Genomic DNA, 22,782 nt, shown 5'->3' with positions numbered 1-22,782 from the left:
TAATTCACATTATTATATTTGTTTGCTTAAAATTCACTTGACCACTAAACGGAAACACAGCTAAGGATGATCATCATCACAGCCAACAGCTTTGAAGTTCCTCCGTCAAACTCACAGCATTTTGTAAAGGAAACAATTTTTTCAATCTGCGTGAACAAAACTCTGAGCTCGCTCTTCACGCTTCATCACATCAGTATACATGAAGTACACAACAAACCCAACATCCTGTACATTTTCATACATACAGGTACTTGAAACAAGTGTCTGTGAAAGAAACACACGGAGCTACAGAAAGAAAGAGGTATTTTCTTTTTCCCAGCAGAACATTGCTCCTGGGTGGGAGTTTTGTACGTTTATCGGCGACAAAAAGAGTTAATTTCGGTATCAGTGCAGCAGTGAGGCTCACTGATGGTTTATAATAGTTTCTGGGCAACAGTGGAGCTCTGTGGCTCAGAGGAAGAGGAGTCATCAGGCTGTGAGACACACCGGAACTGTTAGTGGATCCAGTCACTGAACAAGAGATTAATTAGGACACATGTATCTCAAATAAATTACATATGTGTATTTTTAGTCATTATATCCATTCAGCTGCTGGAAATCTGGTGTAGGTGTATTTTTTTGATGCAGGATTATGTTTTAACGATCCAGACAGACACTGAGGATCCAGCTGACTCATTTATACAGATGTCATGGCAACAGAAGCACAAAGATGCTGGCGGTAATGACGCACCCAGCTTTGTCTGTGACAGCCATCAGGTGTGAGACCAAGGTTTAAGATTCACTCTGGAGCTACGACTGGCTCAGCAAGGATCCCGAATCCTGAAGTGTATTGTAATCATTATTTATTTAAAGCTATATTACCCTGTAGGCCTGCATCCATCTGCTGATGAAGATTGTGTGATATGAGCGAAAGCTCCAGAACAGCTACTTAATGCACCCCTGTTTTGGCAGCTCCTTTCCTGTCGTGTTTTTTCCCCTTTCCTGTTAAAGCAGAATCAAACTGAGCAAAAGGAAGAAAACATTTCACTGCAGAGGAAAAACTGTATTTGCAGTGACACAGTAAGTCGAGGTTTAAACATATATGTTTTATACCACGCTATATAATATCATAACTCTCAACTGGTGTTACTATAAAACTATAAAGCTAACATGATACCTGGGCAATGAAAGTTAATGTACTTTCTGCTGTCAGATATGAAATGAGTTCATAAGGGTGTTTGAATTTATTTGTTGTCATGCTGAAAACCTGCATAATTGTATTCCTGTCCAGGTTGAACAGCCTTTAAAGAGGTCATATTCTGCTTTTCCTCTCTTTTATTGAGTTATAAACCTTTTTTGTGCATGTAACAGGTTTGCAAAGTGAAAAAGTCCAAAGTCCAGCCCAAAGAGAGTTCCCATCTCCCACAGAAAACCCTGCTCTGAACTGAACACAGCTGGATCGTTGTCCAGCCTTTACTTCCGTAACCTGTCTGCATCACCATGTAACACGGGTCATAATGCTCGCCTGGCGGCTAGAGTGACACGCCCTCAATATCAGTGGTGTAGAAACACGCTGAGCTGCAGCACACAGTGACGGGACTCGGACTCGAACCAAAGCCACGTTTACTGGCTGAAGCGGCTTTGTTTTGGACCACATTACCTTGTTTGTCAGGACCCGCCCTACTCTGCCTCTGATTGGCTAGTAGTCCTTACCTAGATACTGTGCATGTGCAACTCCCAACAAAGATCTAATAAAAGAGAGATGCTTCACTCTGTAGCTAAAACAGAGCGTTCCACACACAGGATGAAACGAGGAATATATGGTGTTTTTTGAACATTAAACCATGTAAACCTGTTCTGGTCCAACCCCTAAATAAAATTATGAACCTGAAAATGAGCATAGTATGACCACTTTAAGAGACTAATGTTGACTTCCTTCCTGAATCAAATGTGAAAAAAGAATCAGGAGGTTTTTTGTGGCTTTGCTCATAAAGAAACCACAATGGCAAATCATATAATAAAATAAAAATCTTATAGCTGCAGGGCGTACTCATATTTAATGACCCGTGGATAATTACTGTTTGATTGTTTTCTATCCAGGACCCAGAGGCCGATTTCTTAAATTAATCAAATGTGTTTTGTTGGGTTGAAAACTTTGTCTGGTGTGAAACATGCAGTCGCCCACAGATCGCACTCTGCTCAGGATTCTGCATTATTAATGATGATGCAGGTTCAGCAGGTTCACACAGTTTCCAGTCACGGCGGCTGAGATGGTGAATGGACATTTGTTATCTAACCAGCGTTTTCTGTAGGATGTTAACTAGAGGGACATCAATGAGGAGGTTAATCTCCCGGTTGTGAACCATATCCTGGTTGTGATAATATCTGGCATATGATGTTAACCGGGTCATGCATGTCCCTGTTTACGTGATCATAACAGATGTTTCTTAATTTCTCACCATCTCAGTCAGAACGAAGAAACCAGGATCAGCCACAGTATCCAGATTTCTAACCTGACATTCACTTATTGGTTTGGTTCCAGTTTCCTTTTTTACTCCAATGTTATAAAAAGACAGCTAAAGCTATAAAGGCTGTTCTTATATTTCTACTCTGAGTAAAGACTTAAAGGTGCAGTGTGTAAGATTTGGCAAGAATTACCAGTATGAAACAGAATGTGAAGTAGTCACAGCTCTGACGTCTTGTCAAAGATGTTTATGTGTTGTGTTGCAGAGATATCTACTGAACACCAGGTCTCTCATACCAAAACCTTGGAGTTGCACATTGTACCTTTAAAGACCTTGTAAAAGGTCAGAATCGGCAGCTTTAATGCAGTTATTTCTAAATGTTCTATACGATGAGTCATTCATAATAAGTTCTAAGTAGAACTGCGGCTTCAGAGTCTTTTACTGTTTTAACTTCAACCAGCCTCACTCTAAAATAAATGAATGAGTGAATGAATGAGCTGGATGTGTCTGAAACCGCTCCGTCTGAAGCCTTTCTGCTGAGTGACTTTCATGCAATCTGTCGGCCAGAGTGTGTGTGGGCGGCGGGTGGATGTGTTCCTGATCATATTAACCGGCAGTGAATGAAGACGACAAAGGTTCCCTGCAGTTACTAGCTTTCCGATTGTAAAGCAGAGCACGTATCCAGGCAACGAGGGCGAAGAAAATGAGCTACAGCTGATGTAACGAACACACATACAGGTATACACAAGCTGACACCTGGATCAGGCTGACCTACTTTCCATCTCTAACAGGACATGATGGAGGACGTCTCCGCTCGTGATCCTGAATCACAGCTGTTAATTATGTAACCGAGCCCACGTACTCCCGCTGAAGGGAAACTAGGCGACTGTCAGAAACCCACGTCCTGCCTGCTGAATACAAACTGCACTGGACAACCTTCAACTTCAGCGTGCAGTCACAGAGTATAATCACTGAGATTTTACTGGCAGCAGTGGTCAGAGTCGCTGTGCTCCTTCAGCAGCTACACGGATTTTAAACCTCCTCTCCTAAAGCTCTTTATGCCGAATAGCTGTTGGCATCGAACTCCTCACTCTCTCCTCCCCGTCTGAACTAGCTGCCAAGGTAGTTGGTATCTGTAAGTATTGTATTTGCTAGAAATGTCTCAAAGCCACAGGCTCCCTGAATTTTTGGGGAATGCTTTAATCTCCCAGGCCCTCTGAACTAACCACCAGCTCCATGTATTTTTGAAAACCTAGGCCCAACCTTGATGTACATGCTAAGGGAGGGAAAGCTCGCAAACATTTTGAGCCTTTATGCACCATTTTCATAAGGCCGCATTTCTGCAGACTTTGCCTAAGGGAACTGCCCACAGTTCACAGCGTTGTGACGTGAAACACGGGGGTTTCCAGAGGCCTGGACTACGAGGGGTGTTTAACCTATTCAGATTTAACTCGGGGTTTTCAAGCAAACTCAGGGTTGACAAACTCTGCCTGACTACGCCGGCGTTAAACAGCACTATGAAGGTGAAGAAGATGTCACCTGTGTTTACTGAATTGGAGTTGGTCCGCGTTCACTTACCTGAAGAATGCACGGTGACTGTGTCAGGATCGAGTCAGGATGTGAGGGGTGTATTGAAACGTTCTAAAAATCGAACACCGTGGCGACAAACAAATCCAGGTTAAGCTTGTTGGCAATCTGTAATTATCTTCACAGTATTCTTGTTGCAATTCGCTGTTTAGGATTTTATGGGCTCTTCTTTTATATGTAATATGATAAAGATGTAAAGGTACAACTGCATACTGGGTCCACTGTAATAAAACCAGCCAGGAGCAGCAGGGGAGAGGGGTAATAATCTGATAATAAAAAACTCCAAAATTTCCAAGTTTAAAATGGTCAATTTAAGGGGACAAATCTACAAGTTAAAAACTTTAATATTCTAGTAGTGGCCTATAGTCATTAGTTTATGAGAGAAACTCATCACGTCAGTTGGCAAGGCTGCAACATCACACACACCTCTGCCATGTATTACGCCTGCAGTGGAAAATTGTATTATTGCCTACTTCTAAATTGGATTTAGCAATGAGGAAATACTCTTGATTTTTGGCCTACAATCATCATATGATCAAATGCATCAGGACTTTAGAGACTTTGCTTTGAGTTAGTGACTTTTTGTGACTTTAATCTCAGGGAATTTCTGAGTTTTGTTCTTCTAAATTTAATCTTTCATCTTTTCTCAGATTTTTAACCTCCAACCGTCTTTGGAGACGTAAAATAGTCAATCTAAATATGTGAAAACATTTAAGATAATTCAATTAACGTTAGCCTATCCACATGAGCAACATCTCAAAAACTGGCCCATTAGTTAATTAAGATAATCCCTAAATCTTAAAAAGGGTGCAGGGCTCGCTGTATAAATGTAATATTGTGTTGAGAATAACTTCAGTTCAGCTGCATCCCCAGTGGAACAAGTGAGGATGAAAACTAAAAATATTTTACTAAGGTAGGCCTATTTATTAACAATACTCACCGAGTACAGATGTGTAGTCCACGTATAAGGGAAACTTTGAGCTTACCACGAAGATAACCTGCTTGGAGCAGTGAAGAGCGTTAATTGCCTTTCGTAGTACGGGTCAAGCAGGAAGTTATGCCTGACGTCACAAAGTTAATCCTGAAGTTACCTGGTTAAGCCAGTTACTGCGCTTCATGGTAGGCAGCTGGGGAAGCCCAGAAGCGAGAGAAAAGTCTCAGCAAACCCGTCTCATAAGAGGAAGAAGAACGATAAACAAACAAGCACGACAGGAACAACCAACCCTGACGTTTACATGGTCATACAGTCAGAACTGTGTGGACTTTGTCCTATGATGGCATCATGATAACTGATGAACACAGATAATTACTATAAATCAGTCGTCCCCTCAGTGCCTCGGCCGCAACGTAAAATAAAAAGTCCCAAACCCACAAATGTGTGCATCACTTACCAGGTGACGTCAAATAAATCTGTGAGGGTTCAGGGTTTAGGGGGGACACTGACATTGGGCCCTACACTCTCCTTGGGCCCTCCTGATGTCCTTGAACTGCATCACAGCGCTGTGGACATTCTCATACATACATATTTGCTGGAAATACTTTAATCCTACAGGTCCCCTGAATTGTGTACGTGCTTGGAAGTCCTCACAACCAGTGGTGGAAATGGAAAAACCAATATTTAATCAATACACATGTTCAACAAACAGAAACATGTAAACCATATATTGTAAATATAGGGAGAGAATATAGTGACTTTGCTGTTGTAAACTTTACTGTTATATTTATAATATTCACTTCTAATCCTGTTCTGAATTTATTAGTCAAAAAATGTATATATATATTTCACTTTTAGTAATGTAGTTGAGTAATAGTAAAACTGAACCGATAAGTGTAGTATCCATAACATCCTAACGATACCTATCCCTAAACAGTTTAACACTGCAGTTCGTCAAAAAGCACACATTTCACACACATGGCGTCTCTGACATATCTAGTCTAGTTAATGTAACGTTAATCTGGATTATTTGCTGGAAAGGAGAGGAAACAATGCAGAGGACAGCAGAGCAGGTCAGAAGGAGAACATGCATTTGGAAGCTCAACAAGCAGCGTAATCAAGTGCATCATGAAGAAAATAATCAGCAGATCTCTGCTATCTCTGTCATTTTAAATAACTTTAGTATTTAAGGCCTGTGACCTACCTAAAAGTGTATTTGCTGGGAATGCAGGCAGTCTTAGTAGTATCTGCTGGAGACGCTGGCTGGTTGCACTTATTGATACTCCTAGCCTCAGTGGAATTGTTAAAAACGCTCGCCTCAACTTCCCACAAGCTCTGCATAATTACTGGAAACACTTGAAATTCCCAGTTCCCTTGGACTACCTTTCAGGAGAGCTCCACTCCAGATCCCTAATGGATCTGTTTATTTGCTGCTCTTAATGCTTGCCAATAAACTCTGGAGGTTTAGGGTGATTTAGCACATTAACCACATACTGTGATTTGCTGAAGATAATTTTCTGAAACATGCTGTTGGTTTTTACCTTCCTCCCTTTCAGGCAGCAGGTTGGTTCTTCCTGCAGAAACTACCTGCATACAGTTTTGCAGTGCTCACATGGCGCCGGATGAGGAAGCTCTTCAAGTGGCTGCTCAAAAAAACTCCCTGAAAACTCTTCCTGGTGGTGCGTTCAAGGACGCTTTGACGTCTAAGCTCTCTGAGTCAGCCTAACGGCAATGCTTTTGATAAAACAAATAAAATAAAATGATCTGTTTCACAGTGTTAACTTTGTGCTCTGGGTTTGGATGACAACTTGAACAGTGGCCCAAATCAACAGAAACCTGATGCTTTTGCTAGTCTTTGCTTCTCAAACAAACAGTTTGGTAATACTGTTTTTATTCAGTTCTATCAACCACTGTTGATCTAACAGACTTCCCAAATCAAGACTGTTTCAGAAGCTGTGAAATAATCCAGAATCTGTAACGATATTATATATAACAGTCAGAGCTTCAGATTGTCCTCTTTACAAAGAAGAACTCGAGCTGTGTAGTTTGTTTCAGAATATTTACTCAGAAAAAGGTAAAGGACAAACAGCAAATCACTCCAAACATGAAAAAAACGTCCGATCAGGCTTGAACTGTCCTTTAATCCTTGCTGGTATCAGACCACGATGGCTGTGTTCCAATATGAATGTGGCGGCTCCTTCACCACGTGCCTTCACCCTTCCTGTCCTCGTGTTTGTAGGCGAGGGAGGTTTGCGGGTTTGTTTGATGATGCTTCTAGGCTGTGGTTTGCTGGCTAATCTACTGCACAAACACGAGCATTCAGCCACTCAAACACAAAGCTACACATCGATTAGATAACAGGAAGCTACGGTGAGTTATTGTCTGACTGGATTAAGTGGCTGGCAGCTACAGAAAATAAGTGATACTGTGACATTAAAGGATCATAGTGTTTGATGTTACTTGTTAAATGAAGGTTTTACTGTTACAGAGACAGAGGTTGGATACAATTTAAAGGACTACACCAACGTTTTGGGAGTTATGACCGTTGCTCACTTTCTCTGATCTGATGAGTGTTTTGGCACTATCTCTGAAGCTGTTTACATCCGGCTTTAAAATGCATTTTGGATTTTAATGGGATAATGTTTAACCACATTAAAGTACAGATGTAAATGTACCCAAGAAGCACTGTGGCCCAATTGTGATCTGATCGGTAAAACCACCTCCGGAGGTGGTCAGGGTGACCACGGTGAAGACAAGTGGAAATGCAAATGTCTAAGGCCCTGTCTACAGGTATTTTAAAAACCATGACTTTTTCTCTGCGGTTTCTGCCGTTCGTCCACACAGAAACGCAGTATCAGGGCACTGAAACCAAACATTTTTTAATACGTGAGGATTTTAAGAAACTCCATGCTCTTGGCAGCGCTTGACAGCATGTTTGGGATTTCATGTACATTTTTTTTAAACAAATAACTCCGGTTATAAAAATACCCGTGTCCGTGTGGACTAGGCCTAACAGCATACAACAACTACACGAGCCAAAATACGTACGTATATCTAAAGTCTTATAAATGAACAGTCAAATCCTGAAAAATCCTGTACTTTAGTAAAAGTACAGAAATATTTGCAAAATATTTGCTCGGGAGTACAATTTCTGAGGAACGGGAGCACACAGTCAGTCATTCAGCAAATTGGAACAGCCGGACGCGTTAGCCAACAGCCAACATTTGGAGTTTAAACAACTATATTCCCACATAAAAACTCTTAAAACTGCATTCCATGACACATGAACAGCAGCATTATAACTTACAGTTGTGATTTTGCATTCTGGGATACTTGACTATGCGAAGTCCACACAAGTCACCACCAACGCAGGATCGGTAAAGCGGGCGGAGCGAGAACACATCCAGGTATTTGACTGTACTTGGCTGGAAGCAGACTTCTGAATTGGAACAGTACTTGCTGCGACTATGGTGTATAATCCATGGAGGAAAACAAATCACGGTGGGAAGCAGAGTTATTTTAGTTATAGAGCAAACGAGAGGAGGACGTGACGTGCGGTTGTTTGAGCTGGACCGGGATCGGAACTCGATCGGATCTTAATGTGGACACTGAAGATGCATATTAAAACCAGGTGTAAACGTAATCAGGTAAAAATCAAATCCAGGTACAATGTGGATACGAGACGCATTTTAATGCCGGTGTAAACAGACTGTGATTCTGATGAGTGCTAACACTTTTAGCCACTTCGAGTAGCTCACTCTGCATTAGTCTTGTAAGAACTTAAAGTTTACTGACTTTTTTGGTCACTTGGGGGCAACAGAACAAGCTGAAAACATGGCATATAAAATCATTAAACTCTTAAATGTAAAATAGTTTTTTTGACAAGTTGCCAAAATGTCTTGGCCAAGCAGCAGCCTGAACCCCTGGTCACACCAGAAAGTGGCTGGGAAACTCTGCACGCCTTGGAGAAATATGTGGTTCCACAGGGCTGGTGATGTAGTGACTACTGCAGGTAGATGCTGTCAGTCACAATAGCTTCCTGAGCTAGCTAGTTAGCTCCTTGGCTAGATCGCACTAGAGACGATGGGTTCACATAGATGGATTCATCCTATCGACTCCTGTTTCAAAGCTGTCAAAGGCCACACCATGACAGCGTCCTCCATTTTTGACTCTCCAGCTCTTTGGTCAGAACTGTGGAGGCTGTTTGCTATATATTAGTATGTTTCTTAACTATTATCCAAGGATGGTTAAAATCAAGGGCAACTGGACTGGACGTTGAAGATACAAGAAGATGTTTCGTTCCTCATCCAAGAGATTCCTTCAGTCCTGACTGACTAGTAGGGAAAGTCAGCTATTTAACCTCTGTGCGGTTGTTTGCCAAGAGCATCGATACGATACTGCTGATTCATTAGTGCTCCTGGCTGCTGTTAGAGTCACCTGAGTCCAAGTCTGAATGACGATCGTTGGTATCCTCACCTTGTTTGGTTTCCTGGGGAGTGATGAAAGGGTAGCATTGAATTGTCCACTTCTGGCCTCAGGTGAAGATGCCAAGATGCTTCTAGTATCTTCAACTAAGTGAAGCTGCCCTCGATTTTAACCTTCCTTAGATAACTATGAGCTGGATGCTTGAGAACCTTCACAGACATCTTAACTATTAGCAATTTTGGTGCCATTACTCTCATTACATAATTAATAAGGTGACCTATTGGCAAAATTACTAAATGTTCACACAGTCCATCAACTCTACAATGGTCTCCTTCCAGAATATTAACCTGTAGAACCGTATTGCAAGTCTCTTAAAAGATGAACTGGTTATTGTCAAGACAAACTGCAGTTTAAGTCACAACTATCTACTAAAAAATCTACAGCAAATTACTCATTTGAGCTTGTACAAAGACTGCATTTCTTTTCCATGGTATTCAGGTTAAAACTCTGGAGTGACGCCGCTGCTCAGTGGGTACTGACTGTTCTGAGAATGTGCTGTGATAAATGTGCAGCTTGACAGAAACAAAACATTTCATGCAGAGTTAAGACATGAGTCCATTGCTAGCAGGAGATGAGGAGTTGTCAGGGAGGAGAGTGTTCGGGTTCACGGTTGGCCGTTGAGTTCCTGCCGACGTTTCAGAGCCTTGCTGACTCGGTTCTCCTACAGTCGGCTCCTCTAGAAGGTCAGCACTGAAACGGGGAGGACAGTTACTCACAACAGCAAGTTGGCAGGATCTGTTTGGTTCCAGCTTCATCTGGAGGGAGTCGCATGCAGGGCGGCACAGAAACAGAGAGGAGGAGGAAGACATGCAGACCTGCATGCGTGGAGGCGAGCAGAGGGAGCTGACATCACTTACAGTCGACCTCCAGGATGGCTCTGACAGTCCTAGTGAGCTCCTTCGCCTCCTGAACGAGCGTGGCTGAAGTCCAGGGACTCTTCTTGTAGCGAGAAGGGAGGCCTTGAGGCGACGCGCCAACTTTAACGTCTCCGGAGCTGTAAAAAGACAGAAGGACGAGTCAGCCGTGAGAAACGACGACCACCACAAACAGGAGGTTCCCGGGAGAGTCCAGGGACCCACATGATCACAGGCCTTCGTGGATGCGGCCTAGAGGGGTTCACAATTACTCATTTTTACCAGTCACAAGTTTTTGCCAAATAAAAAGTCCCTCCGGGAATTATTAACACAAATTTAACAAATCCCCGTAAATACAGAGCAACTTGCAAAAACAATCAATGCAACTTTTCTACAAATGTGACCCATCATCTCCGTTTCCTGCAAAACGTGTCACATTTACCTACAGCAATAAACAGCAAAGGGCCGTGAAGACCAGTATCCAGATCTTCTTCACCAAAGGGTGGGAACTGTTCTGAAGAACGTGCAGTATCGCGGTCGAACATAAAGGAAATCGTCTACTGACAAACACTTTGCTGCCCCAAAGCATACAGAGAGAATGGCAGAAACACATGGAGGACGTCAGACGAGACACTGAGACACAGGCTGCGGCATCCTGGTCAGCTGTAAGGGTTAGGGTCAGGGTCAGGCCCGCCAAGTCCTGGAGGGGGTGTTTAATGATTCAACTACAATTCTAAAAACATCACGTCTACATTTGCAGTTTGCACTTATTTCCACAATTTCATCACAAAAAGACGCCGCAAAACAGCACAACATTGCAATTTTTTGAAAAGCTGCCGCATAGTCACAAACAATGCTGTGAGATCCTGGAGGGACTGCTTTAGTTTTTTGTGAGGGACTGTCCTGACTTTCTTTCATCTTTATTTCTGAACACATGAAGCCAAATCTTTGCATCTTCAAATAACGGCTGGTGTGTGCCGAGTTGATGAAACAGAGATTAGCAATGCTGTTGAGGAGAGCCTCTCCTGCTGGCTCAGTGGTTTGGAGGAGCGAGCAAACGATCTCTGCACCAACAGCTTTTAATAACACTCATGAGGCCGCTTGTTAATGTGGGTTACTGCCTGATGAATTAGCTCACACCTCCAGTTCTTTGAATGATCGAGAGAGCTAATAACACTTTGTAAAGCTGCTGAAGTGTCCACGTCACCATGGTTGCAGCTGTTATTCACTCTGACAGCGCTCACTTCACCCCATCAGCCAACACCGAGGTCATCCCAAACACAGACAGCATGAACGCAGCTTTCTGTTTTATTATTTGTTTCTGGAAGCTTCCGGTCTCACAGCTCCTAAACATATTACCAACACAGTGAAATGTGCTGCTCCTTGTCTCCTGAGGGATAGTTTCTTTATTACAGCGCTGAAGTCAGGAAGACTAATGGCTTTAATGAGAGTGATACTTAGAGGGATCAAAAAAGTCATTAACTGGGAATGAATGAGCAGCAAAGAGACATTTATTATAACAAAGTGGAACGCCTCATGCATGCTTCCCTCAATGAACGCCTGGACAGCCAGCCTACATTTCCTCTTACGAGTGGCCTAGAAACAGATGAACAGACAGGTGAATAAAAAGAAAAAACGACGGGGGGTCTTGCGGTTATGAAAGACGAGTCCAGGTGTCCCACTGACCTGGTGTGAAATAAAAAGGAAAGCAGGCAGCAGGTGCTGGGTGACTTCGCAACATGACCGCTTGACCTGGTTTACAGAACCTGACTTACACAACTGGCAGGAAGGCACCAATAACTCGATAGATAAGGAGAGGAGGCCACATCGCAGGCAGACCCTGTTTTTATACGGCGGAAAGTAAAAATCCTACTTTAAAAATGTAACAGAAGAAGAAGTAAACGATTGTTACTGCTAACGTGTTCTTAGGTACACAAAGACTAAAGCACAGATGGATCTTTGTCAAGAAAAATCCTTGTATCCGCAGGTTTCTCATCAAAACAGAAAGGAATGAAGGAAGGACAGAAAGGGGAAGCATAGACTGAATCAAAGACAGAAGGTAGGAAGAATAAGGGAGGAAACATAGAAAGACAGGAAGTCGGGAAGAAAGCATAGATAGAAAGGAAGGAAGGAAGCATAGAAACACAGAGAGGAAGCATAGAAAGGGCCTTCCAGAAACCGCTCCCTCCCCATCCCTACCTACTCCCACTCCGTTTGAGAATTCATGCGGAGGGTCCGCCACATTAAGCGCCATCCGAAACCAACGATAGCGGAGTGGTAGTGGGTTTTTAAACCCTCCAATGCCGCGTCAGCACCATTGTTGTCTACGCGGTTTAGATTTGGCTCTGAGGGTGACTCCGACCAGAGCTCACTCCGTGTCAGAGTGGAAGTGGCGAGGGACACAGAGGAAGTGCGGAAGGAGGCAAAGAAAGAAAGCGGGACCACTGAATGAGATCTCTCATTACACGATTCAGACGATCGGTCACACACTTTCACATAAAGCAGCACAAACAAACACAGAATTACAGTCTCTCTCCAACTACCTGTAGCTCTTCGTTGGTCCGTGACTTTCGAGCAGGAACTCTTGAACGTTCTGCAGACACACAAACAAAATATGTTCCACTTCTGTGTTGTTCTTTGTTGCAGCGATGATTATTACATGAACTATAATCCTGCTGGAAGTGAAGTATCTCTTCAGCTGAAGGTCAGACATTCTTTGAAGTTCACGTCTGCTGTATCTTTATTCTTTTTGTAATGCAGATATGAATCAAGAACACACATTTTAGTTTACGCCATCCTCACTGTGCCGGCAAAAAATATTTGTCTAAGTAAAAATCACAAGTTTGGTTTAATTCAAATCTCATGTTTGGACCCAAACCAGCAACCAGTCAGTCCATCTCTCAGTCACTTCCTGTCTGTGGCTCTCAGCCCCGAGCCCATTGGTTCCTCCTGAAGATGTAAATCTTTACAAACACCTCACATTCGTTTAGTTTTATATTTAAAAAGGCTCAGTAATTTCCTCATTAGCAGTGAGTCTCACGGATGGGTTTTAATAGTTTCTGTGGCTCAGAGGACGAGGAGACATCGGGCTGGGAGACACTCAGGACTCCTTAAAACTCTGGTTTGACTCTTTACCTCCACAAAACTCAGCAGTTTTCCCGTTGACATCTCAAAGCCCCTTTTGGCCACTTCGCTCTTCCGTAGTTGACACTCCAGGACGGCCACTCTCTTCTTCAGCTCCTCCGTCTCCTCCTGGGATGAAGACAGAACAACAAGGGACACATTTTGTTCAGTGTTTCTTCCCTCTCTGGTTAAAGTTGTCCTTTGTGTTTTACAGTTACAATAGCGTGGACAGGAAACCAAAAACAGCTAAAAAGAAGGCACTACAGCTGATTTCTGCTCCTGTCCTGTCCAGCTCCTGACAACAGAGTCAGAAAATGTTTATTCATGTTTGAACTGAATATTTGTAGAGAAAAACAGACGTTTGATTTCTGTCTCACTCGTTGACTTTTTTCCTGTCTCGCCCAGTCTTGTGATGACTTTTGAAAGACTCCCATCCCACAGCAATCCTGTGATTGGTCAAAAAATATCAGCCTCTAAAAACACACCTGTGCTCCCAACATTTTAATCTAACAATACAATTTAAGAATTGACTGATAAATACAACTGAACGACCAAACATTCCTCGTGACAGGGAAAAAAGGACAAACAAGATGTAACATATTTCTACTTCTCTGTAATTTTAGATTGCCCTGCCTTTATAGACGTGTGGCTCTGCAGGAACTTAAAGAGTAAACGTAATACGCATTGAGGCGTGTTTGCTGTGGCTCAGGATGCAGGAGGTGGAGTCTAAGGTTGGTGGTTTGATCCTTGGTCAGGCCAGCACCTTGCACTGTAGCTCGCCATACATGCAGTCCATCTTCCACCTCAGAGACAAGCTCCTAGAATTACCTGCGAGCTCAGGATTAAACCCAAGTTCCAGGTATTTGGATAAATGGAGCAGGACAGCCACAACTTTAAAAAAGAAGAAGTGAGGTTTACGTTAGGCGACAGATTCTTTGTCTCGTTGCTGTAAAATAAATATTTCAGTAAACTGAAAACTGGAAGACTGGATTCTGGAGTAGTCGGCTATTTATGTTCCAGGCTGACTGAGATGATTTTGACCTTGGTAAGATGTGAAGTTTAATATGAAATTTTTGAATGAAATTGATTAAAGCAGTTTGACATTTCAGGAAATACGCTTCTCTGAACTAGGGGTGGGAGAAATAATCGATTCTCAGATACATCACGATGCGGACGTGGAAGATTATGAATCGATTAACAAATGTCTAAAAATCGATTATTAAAAGTTAATTGATAACATAATGTTGATAGAACGCAAAAGGAGGTTCGTGGAAGTGTCAAGCTAACATCTGCCCTGTACAAGGGCTCTCTGTCCCCCACACCAGACTCCAGAGCCTTCAGCGTCGCAGCCCCCATCCTCTGGATCTTATCCCCACAGAGTCTGGACACTTTCAAAGATCTACTAAAAACCCAGCTCTTTACCAAGGCTTAAAATCCTGAATGACTTTATATTGTTCTGTTACTGTAACTATGTGTAAACTGGTATACAGCTCTGTCCTGTACACATACTGTAGACTATATCCTGATAATTAACTTTATATGACCGTTTTCAGAGGAGTCTGGTTGTTAATGAAATGACGGACCATGATGAGGTTAATGAAGTAAATGTGGGAGAAATTAAGTCCTTTTAAGCTAATAAGGAGATGTTTCTTTTGGATTTTAATGTGCAAATTAAAAGCTTAGTAATTATCCAGGGATCCTGTATAGAAAAAGTTATGCATCAATAATCGCAGCCCTCTGAATTGTAATCGAATCGAATCGTGAGGTGCCCAGAGATTCCCACCCCTACGGTTTCTTTAAAGGATACATAAGGATTGTTTCCAGTCTTTATGCTAAGCTAAGCTAACCAGCTTCTGGCTGAAGCTTCATGTTTACTGTCCACACAGGAGTGGCATCAATCTGACTCTCAGCATTTGAAAAGGGACTATTTCATTGATCAGGTTAATCATTCATCTGAAAATGTTGGTTTCAGAGTCTCAGATTTATTTATAATTTTTTTATTTACCCTTTATTTCAACAGGAAAGTCCCATTAACAACACAAGCTCTTTTACTTTGGGCTCTTTTTGTTTCTAGACTAAACAATTGATTCAGAAAATAATTGGCAGCTTAACTGATGATGAAAATAATGTGAAAAAAGTAACCAGCAGCCTCAGCCGTCACGTACTGGAAACGCTGAGGAGCAGAAATAAAATATTTGCTGGAGGAAATTACTTCTGTTAAATGATGTCTTGTGAGTGTGGACACAATAGATTGACTCTCAGAGGATTTCTCCGTGAGTCAGCATTTCAACGTGTGATAATATTCTCAACGCAGCAGAGAGGGGCTTCTTCCTCTCTGCTGCTGTGTTAAAGCTGACACCGTGCAGCGTCGGCTCAGCTCGTCCGCTCGCCGTCAGTAGCCCGCCGGTGCCGAGCTGCAGGCTGCTGTCAGACTTTTGTAAAAATAACCTGACCCAGATTCACGGATGATGATGGAGGAAGAAACCAAAACCTGGAGGGGAAGGATGAGGGTGCAGGGGCAGCACAGCCAGTGAGGGATTCTGGGAAATCATCAGGGAGATCACTGGGAAGGACACTGCAAAAACCTCATCCTGCAAACAAACCAGATATCTGTTAGCATCAGACCAAACACAGAGCGTTGGCGTAGTGAGGGTCTGTTGCAGAAGCTCGGTCAAAACATGCAGGGCCATCTGACAGAAAGATGTCAGACATGTTTTCATCCATCCATTGGATGAAAACAAACTCAAATGCCATCTTAGATGAGAAGCATCAGTGGAGTCTGGTCTGTTGACTATATTTAGATAAAGGCAGTTCCATCCATCCATCGTCAACCGCTTATCCTGTGTACAGGGTCGCGGGGGGCTGGAACCAGTCCCAGCTGGCATCGGGTGAAAGGCGGGGTAGAAGACCCCGGACAGGTCGCCAGTCCATCACAGGGCCACACATCACACTCACACCTCCGGACAATTTAGGGTCACCAATCAACCTGGGCCGCATGTCTTTGGACGGTGGGAGGAAGCCTGAGCACCCGGAGAGAACCCACGCAGACTCGGGGAGAACATGCAAACTCCACACAGAAAGTCTAAACAGAGCTTATTTTTCTGCTGACAACATCCTGCAAATTGTCAAACTTAAGCTACTTCTGCAGAAATGTAGGCCTCATGATCTCTGACGAACTGAAGACACCAGCCAGTCATGTTGGTCACCTTATTGGTCGGCACTGGCTGCTCCGCTCTCTGAGTCTTCAGCTCAGCGATCTCGGCCTCCAGCAGGTGGATCACCTCCTCGTAGTCCATCTCCATGCCCCTCGCCTGCTTCTGAGCCGCCTCGGCCAGCTGGATCCGAGCCCTTAAAGCCCGACTCTCCTCTGCTCCGACTTTTACTTCCTACCAAAGAGTAAAGAGGAAGGGGAGAGGATGAAGGAGGGAAGTGAGGGAGAAAAGAGGAGCGTTTCTTCATCACAGCTCAACAAGTGAACAGATTACTCAGCAGAGGATCAGCCTGCGTGGTGCGTTCAGAACCCGCTCAAGCTTCTTAACCTCATAAATCTTTGAAGGTGCTGAAGTCATGATTTTGACTTCTCTGTGTCAGGGTGAATAAGTGTGATGAAGCTCTTTGCTTTCACTGGATCAGCAGGCTGGACAGTCAGGACCCAGCAGGACTCGCCCGGACCTGCCACCGCTCAGCATGTTTCTATCCTTGATAAGGTCGCCAACGTTCGAAAAGCAGCACCACTAATCTAAAACAGGGACGACCGATGTTTTTAATTCCTGCTGATCCTACTGAGAATTCACTAAATTATGGAACATATTTTAAAAGATAAAAGTGTTAACGTAGTGGTTTTTTTATTCTCACTAGGTTTATTTCTTTCCTAAAATGTATTTTAAGTCTAGTTGGGTGTTATCCATGCATGCAGGGACACAAAGGAGCACTAATACAAGGAATGTACACTTAATAATTAAATACCTGCATACCCTTTATCACAAACACAGACAAGATGTGCCAGCAGCTGTCCCAAGTCTACACAATATACAAAAGTCAAGTGTTTTTGCACATGTAGGGCTCCCTGGTCAAGTTAGCAATAATAACTATGCACCGTCCTGTTACTAATTTCAAAATAAAACTAGTAGTTAATGTTGTGAGACATTGCAATTTGGTTAGATTTTTGCACCAAAACTACTAGGTTTGGTTTAAGATCGTGGTTTGGCTTAAAGAGGTGGTATTCTGTTTTTTGCCCTTTTCCCTCTTCTTTATTGAGTTATAATCTTTTTTGTGCTGTAACAGGTTTGCAAAGTGAAAAAGCCCAAAGTCCAGCCCAAAGGGAGTTCCCATCTCCTACAGAAAACTCTGTGACGTCACAGGGATGAAAGCTAAACGCGCCTCATATAACGCTCGCCAAGTGGCTACTCCGACACGCCCTCAGAAACAGCGAGCTGCAGCACACAGCTCTCCTCTCCCTTCCAAACACTAGCTACCCTCCAGGCAGTCAGTGGACATAAAGTTGTTCCTGTGATGTAGAGACAGAGCTCAGTTAAAACTTTATGGATACAGATTAATAACTCGCCGCTCTGAAACTCTCGCTCCAGTCCGTGTTGCCGACCGGCTTCTCGCCGACCCGCCCTTCTCTGCTTCTGATTGGCTAGTAGTCCTTAACTAGGAACTGAGCATGTGCAACTCCCAACAAAGATCATTTAGAGACAAGATGTATCACTCCATAGCTAAAACGAAGCCTTCAACACAGGCTGAAAAGAGGAGCTGCAGCAATGTGCAGTATGACAAAAAAATAACCATGTAAACCTGCTCTGGTACAAACTCTAAATAAGATGAGGAACCTGAAAATGAGCAGAATACCAACTCTTTATAATAACAAAATTTTTACTTGGCCTTTTCTCACATAAGTTAAGTAATGTTACTTCCGTAACTAAGTAACTTCAATAAACAAAAGCCAATGTTGACTTCTGTTTCACATGGGAAACGAAAGTTTCTGGCACCAACCATCCACACCATCCACCTCCTTACTCCTGACCTTTCTGTTCAATATTCTACACCAACCTTTGGCGTTCAAAAATGACGCTGCGGGGCTTTACCCAGTGCGTTGACGACTTGAGAGTGAGATTCAGTTGGCAGTAATGCTAGCAAGCAGCTCTGTGAGGCTGGACACAGCAGTGCTTTGAGCCAAAGGCTAACGTCAGCATGCTGATGTTCAGCACGTATAATGTTCACCAACTTAGTTTAGCATGCTAACACGGCGTACAGCTGAGGCTGATGGGAATGTCATTTGCTCGGCAGGTATTTGGTCATAAACCAAAGTGTTTGACACATTAATAATTGTTGAAATCAACCAAACTGGCCGTAATCAAAAAGATCTACGCATCCAGTGTGGCTAAAACACACTATGCCCCCCCAGTCTGTCAGAGCACTGAGCCGTGCACTAACTGCAGGGGCTGTCTATTTTTTTTATCACTTGAATGCATTATTTCAGTCAGGGTCCTCACAAGTGCAGAAAATTCTTGTGTGTGTGTAACAGAGCGTGAGGGACCCGGCCAAAGAGGTCAGACCTGAGAGACGACCTCTTACATAACACCCCCGGGATCACTGGGCGCTCTAAACCCTCATCCTGATGCAGACCTGACCTGAACAGCTGGCTGGGGATCCTGCAGCCTCCAGGGGGCCCGGCACAAACTCACAACGTCAGCGCTCTCTTTCTGAGTCCAAGGTGACGTCTTCAGATCACTTGTTTTAGTCCGATCAATAGTTAAAACCCCCATAATACAGATTACACTGATGCAAAACAGAGCAACTAATCCTCACATTACAGAAGCCAGAGGCAGAGAATGTTTTTCTGCTCCATGAATGACTCGTGGTAAACGATTAAACGATTATAAGAATTAATTTCCTGTTAATAATTAATCATTTTATTTGTTTAGTGGTTTATCAACACGGACAGTTCCAGGGTTGTAATGTTATTTGGGATGTCATCTGGTCTAATTCCCACTCAAAGCTTTTTGATTCTACCTGAGTGGCCCGTTTGAAAGATCCGTTTATCGCTGCGACAACAGTCTTTTTTTTTTTTTGTGCCTCTGTAATTTTATTTCAATACCACTTGACATTTTGAACTCCAAAGAGTAGGCACTATTTAACATCTGTAATCCACAGAACAAGCTATTCTTCATTTGAACTGTTGCCATCTGGGCGATGATACTGCCTCCCTCTATTTACTAAACATCAATCAAAATTTTCATTTGTGCCTCAAGCAATTCAGTTTTTAAACAGGTAAGACATATATAGCCAAATAGGCAGGATGCCCAATCTAATCCGTAGCAAGGTGCGGGGTGTCTGTATCTGTATCTGTCTGTTGGTTATCACAATGCAATGCCTATGTGATTGTGTTGCAAACTAATTTTCCTACGGGAACCAGCAGGTAGTCATAATATTATAGCTGATTGGTGTATATTAAAATGATAATATCTATTATTTTGTCCAACCTGTTCTCATCGCAACTTGTCACATATGGATGTTTGGTCAAGACCCCTTGGCATCCCTTTTAAACGCCCTGGGTAACCTTTAGCGTGTTTTTGTATGTGTAGGGCTCTGCAATCAAGTTAGCAAGAACATATAGACTTTCAAAATAAAACTATTGGTTATGTTGTAAAACGTCGCAGGTTTGTTTGGTTTAGGCACCAAAACTGCTTGTTTATGTTCAAGTAAAGATGGAAGCTTTGGGTTAAAATAGCTACATGACTTAACTAAAAAGAATCAACGTTGACTTTTTGTTTTACAAAAGGAAACGAACACTGTTCTCCTGGATGAAAATCCGGTTTCTGATCCACCCTTCCATCCACCTCCTTACTCTTTTCTGTTTAACAATGATGTTAAAGGTCTTCACAGCAGGCCACAAGCTGATGCTGAAGGTCTTGACCAAGTGTCCATGTGTGACGTCTTGTGAGTGAAAACCGGTTGTTATTTTTTATTCTCTGGGTGTTTGAATTACTATAAACTCCAGTTAACTGTGTAGAAGGTGGTGTTGGAAACCAGCAGTTTATCTCCAGTCAGTCTGTGAGGCCTTCAGAGTGGAAGTTACATAATTCTCAGGGCGGTGAAACCGACACCCGCAACAATACGATACTGCAACCCCACTTGACTGGGAAACAACCACTCCCAGTACTGTTGGCACACTGGCAACCAGTAACTCTAACCTCCCAGCCCTGAAATAAACACTGCCCACAGACGGTAAAGTGATCCTCAGAGGTAATAAAGGATAACGAGGCTGGACAAAAGGAGTGAGTTATGAACACAGGAGGCACCGCTGAAGGAGAACGACTCGGCACAGAGATGGAAACACTGCGGTGAAAGTATTAATACCATTATTTAACAATTTACTGTGCAAGTACAACTGCTGTCCACATACTTTTGTATATTCGTTTCACTCTGACCTGGTTCAGGCCTCTTAATTCAAATATGTGGAACTTTTAATGCAGTTTAAAACTCCAAAATCTATTAAGCGTGCTCAGTTTGAGGTTCAAATTTCGTTCTTGATGTTGGAAGCAGCAGCTGACAAAACAATCTCAGCACCAGACCCATTCGGTAGCTGTTCTAGAGCTTTCCATAATATCCCATCCTCAGCAGATGGAGTCATGAAACTGTAGATTATTGAGACATTTTCTCCTTTTTGACAAGATGTTATAGATGTTTTAAAAGTTTTCTTATTGTTAGTAGATAACAAATGATTCATTGTTTTATTTAGAAACATTTCTTTTAATATTGACACATCCCTTTATCTTGTTATAGTACTAAATGTTATAGTTCTGGTACAAAAACCAACTTTTCTCATTATAACATGATGTGTCCAAGTGTAACAACAAGCTGCACACAACTCTATTAAAAAAATGGATTAATTAAATAATAATATTTGTACTTTTAACACACACACACACACACACACACACACACACACACACAGTCTTTTTCTTGGAACAGTAATTTGCAGTTTTTTTTAATTGCATGCTGCCTTTGTGGGAAAAATGAAAGTAACAGATGGACTGTTCTCACTCCCTCTGTTTATGTGTGTAATGTCCTGTTAGCTCTCGCTACATATGACAGCACCACAGGAGAGGCGAGGCCGCCAAAATCACTCCTGTCTGTTTCCCTTTGTGCTTCATACGTGTGAGTGTGTGTTGCATGTTTTTATATCCCTGTGGGGACTTGAACTGAATACACACTAACTGATGGGGAAATTTGAGCTCGGGCAGAGATGCTGTTTGAGGGCCAAGACTTGGTTTTAATGTTTAGGTTAGGATCAGTTTAGGGTTTATAAAGTTAGGCGTGTCGTTGTGATGGTTAAGGTTAGGATAAGGGGATAGGGAATACATTATGTCATTCTGATGTCCCCATGGGGAAACAGGAACTACTCAAGTTGTGGGAAATCTGTTTATGCAGTCACATCGTGGCGGTGTATGCGATTACATTATAGGGTGAATTCTTGGGAATAAGTACCTATCCCCAGTGAAAAAGCTCAAGTATATTGGGGTCTTGTTCGTGAGTGAGAGGATAATGGAGCAGGAGATTGGCTGGAGAATCGAAAAAAAGCAGCTGCGGTATTGCATTCGCTCCATCGCACTGTTGTGACGCTAAGAGAGCCGAGCTGGAAGGCAAAGATCTCGATCCACGGGTCAATCTACCATGTTCCTACCCTCACCTGTGGTCGTGATCGAAAGAAGTAGATCGCGGGTACAAGGGCCAAAATAGGTTTTCTATAGAGGGTGTCTGGCTTCTCCCTTAGAGATGGGGTGAGGAGCTCAGTCCTCCGTGAGGAAGTCCGAGTTGAGATGCTGCTTTGCATCGAAAGGAGAAAGTTGTTATTTGGCTTAGAAATGTAGTAAAGTAAAATAAAAAATTACAACTACTTGAAATACTCGAATAAAGTACTAATCCAGAGAAAAACTACTTAAGTAACAAAGTATTTGTACACCTCTGCATACTGAAGGTGTTCAAAGCTGATTATCCCGTAATAATTGATTGAACTTATAGGGTTATTAAGTGGTTAAAAAAAAGTGCATTTAGTGTTAAGCTACTCTTGAATGTACTTAAAAAGAAAATGACTGATCTGCAGCTCTGCACTTCACTCTCGAACTCTGAGCCGTCCTCGTCTCCACACCGCTTACTGTCATTTCTGCTGAAATGTCTGTTTTCAAATGTAAACTTTGGAGTGGAGTTTTATATTATATATCATTATATATTATATCGTCCACCGTTAGTAGGAAGTGGTCCAGTACACAAATGTTTTGTAAGAAAATAGGTATGTGTATTTTATAAAGTCCCTGTCCAGAGCTGACGTAACAAAGTGCTCCACAGAAGA

The 22,782-nt window shown here is 42.7% G+C and overlaps 1 protein-coding gene and 1 long non-coding RNA gene across 3 annotated transcripts in view; one reads left to right on the top strand and one right to left on the bottom strand.

The window, feature by feature from the left end:
* Positions 1-22,782, bottom strand: part of LOC119916268 (syntaxin-binding protein 4-like) — a 73,048-nt gene that overhangs the window by 5,721 nt on the left and 44,545 nt on the right. Inside the window, exons 17-21 of one of the 2 annotated variants that reach the window (XM_038736229.1) lie at positions 16,634-16,813; positions 13,440-13,556; positions 12,848-12,897; positions 10,308-10,444; positions 7,017-10,140 (exon numbers count right to left, since the gene is read on the bottom strand). In XM_038736229.1, the coding sequence (XP_038592157.1) occupies positions 10,127-10,140; positions 10,308-10,444; positions 12,848-12,897; positions 13,440-13,556; positions 16,634-16,813 (498 nt within the window). In that variant the 3' untranslated portion in view covers positions 7,017-10,126. Of the gene's footprint in view, positions 1-7,016; positions 10,141-10,307; positions 10,445-12,847; positions 12,898-13,439; positions 13,557-16,633; positions 16,814-22,782 lie in introns of those variants that run through there. The other variant, XM_038736230.1, reaches the window with a different exon arrangement.
* LOC119916269 lies at positions 2,245-6,734 on the top strand. Its single transcript, XR_005447083.1, has 2 exons — positions 2,245-3,579; positions 6,522-6,734. It is a non-coding gene; the product is annotated as an uncharacterized LOC119916269 (long non-coding RNA).

The sequence above is a fragment of the Micropterus salmoides genome, unplaced genomic scaffold, assembly GCF_014851395.1.
Source record: "Micropterus salmoides isolate LMB-PRFRI ecotype aquatic unplaced genomic scaffold, ASM1485139v1 Ms_hic_scaffold_21, whole genome shotgun sequence".
NCBI classification, from domain to species: Eukaryota; Metazoa; Chordata; class Actinopteri; order Centrarchiformes; family Centrarchidae; genus Micropterus; species Micropterus salmoides.
This window is presented reverse-complemented; position numbering and strand designations above follow the sequence as displayed.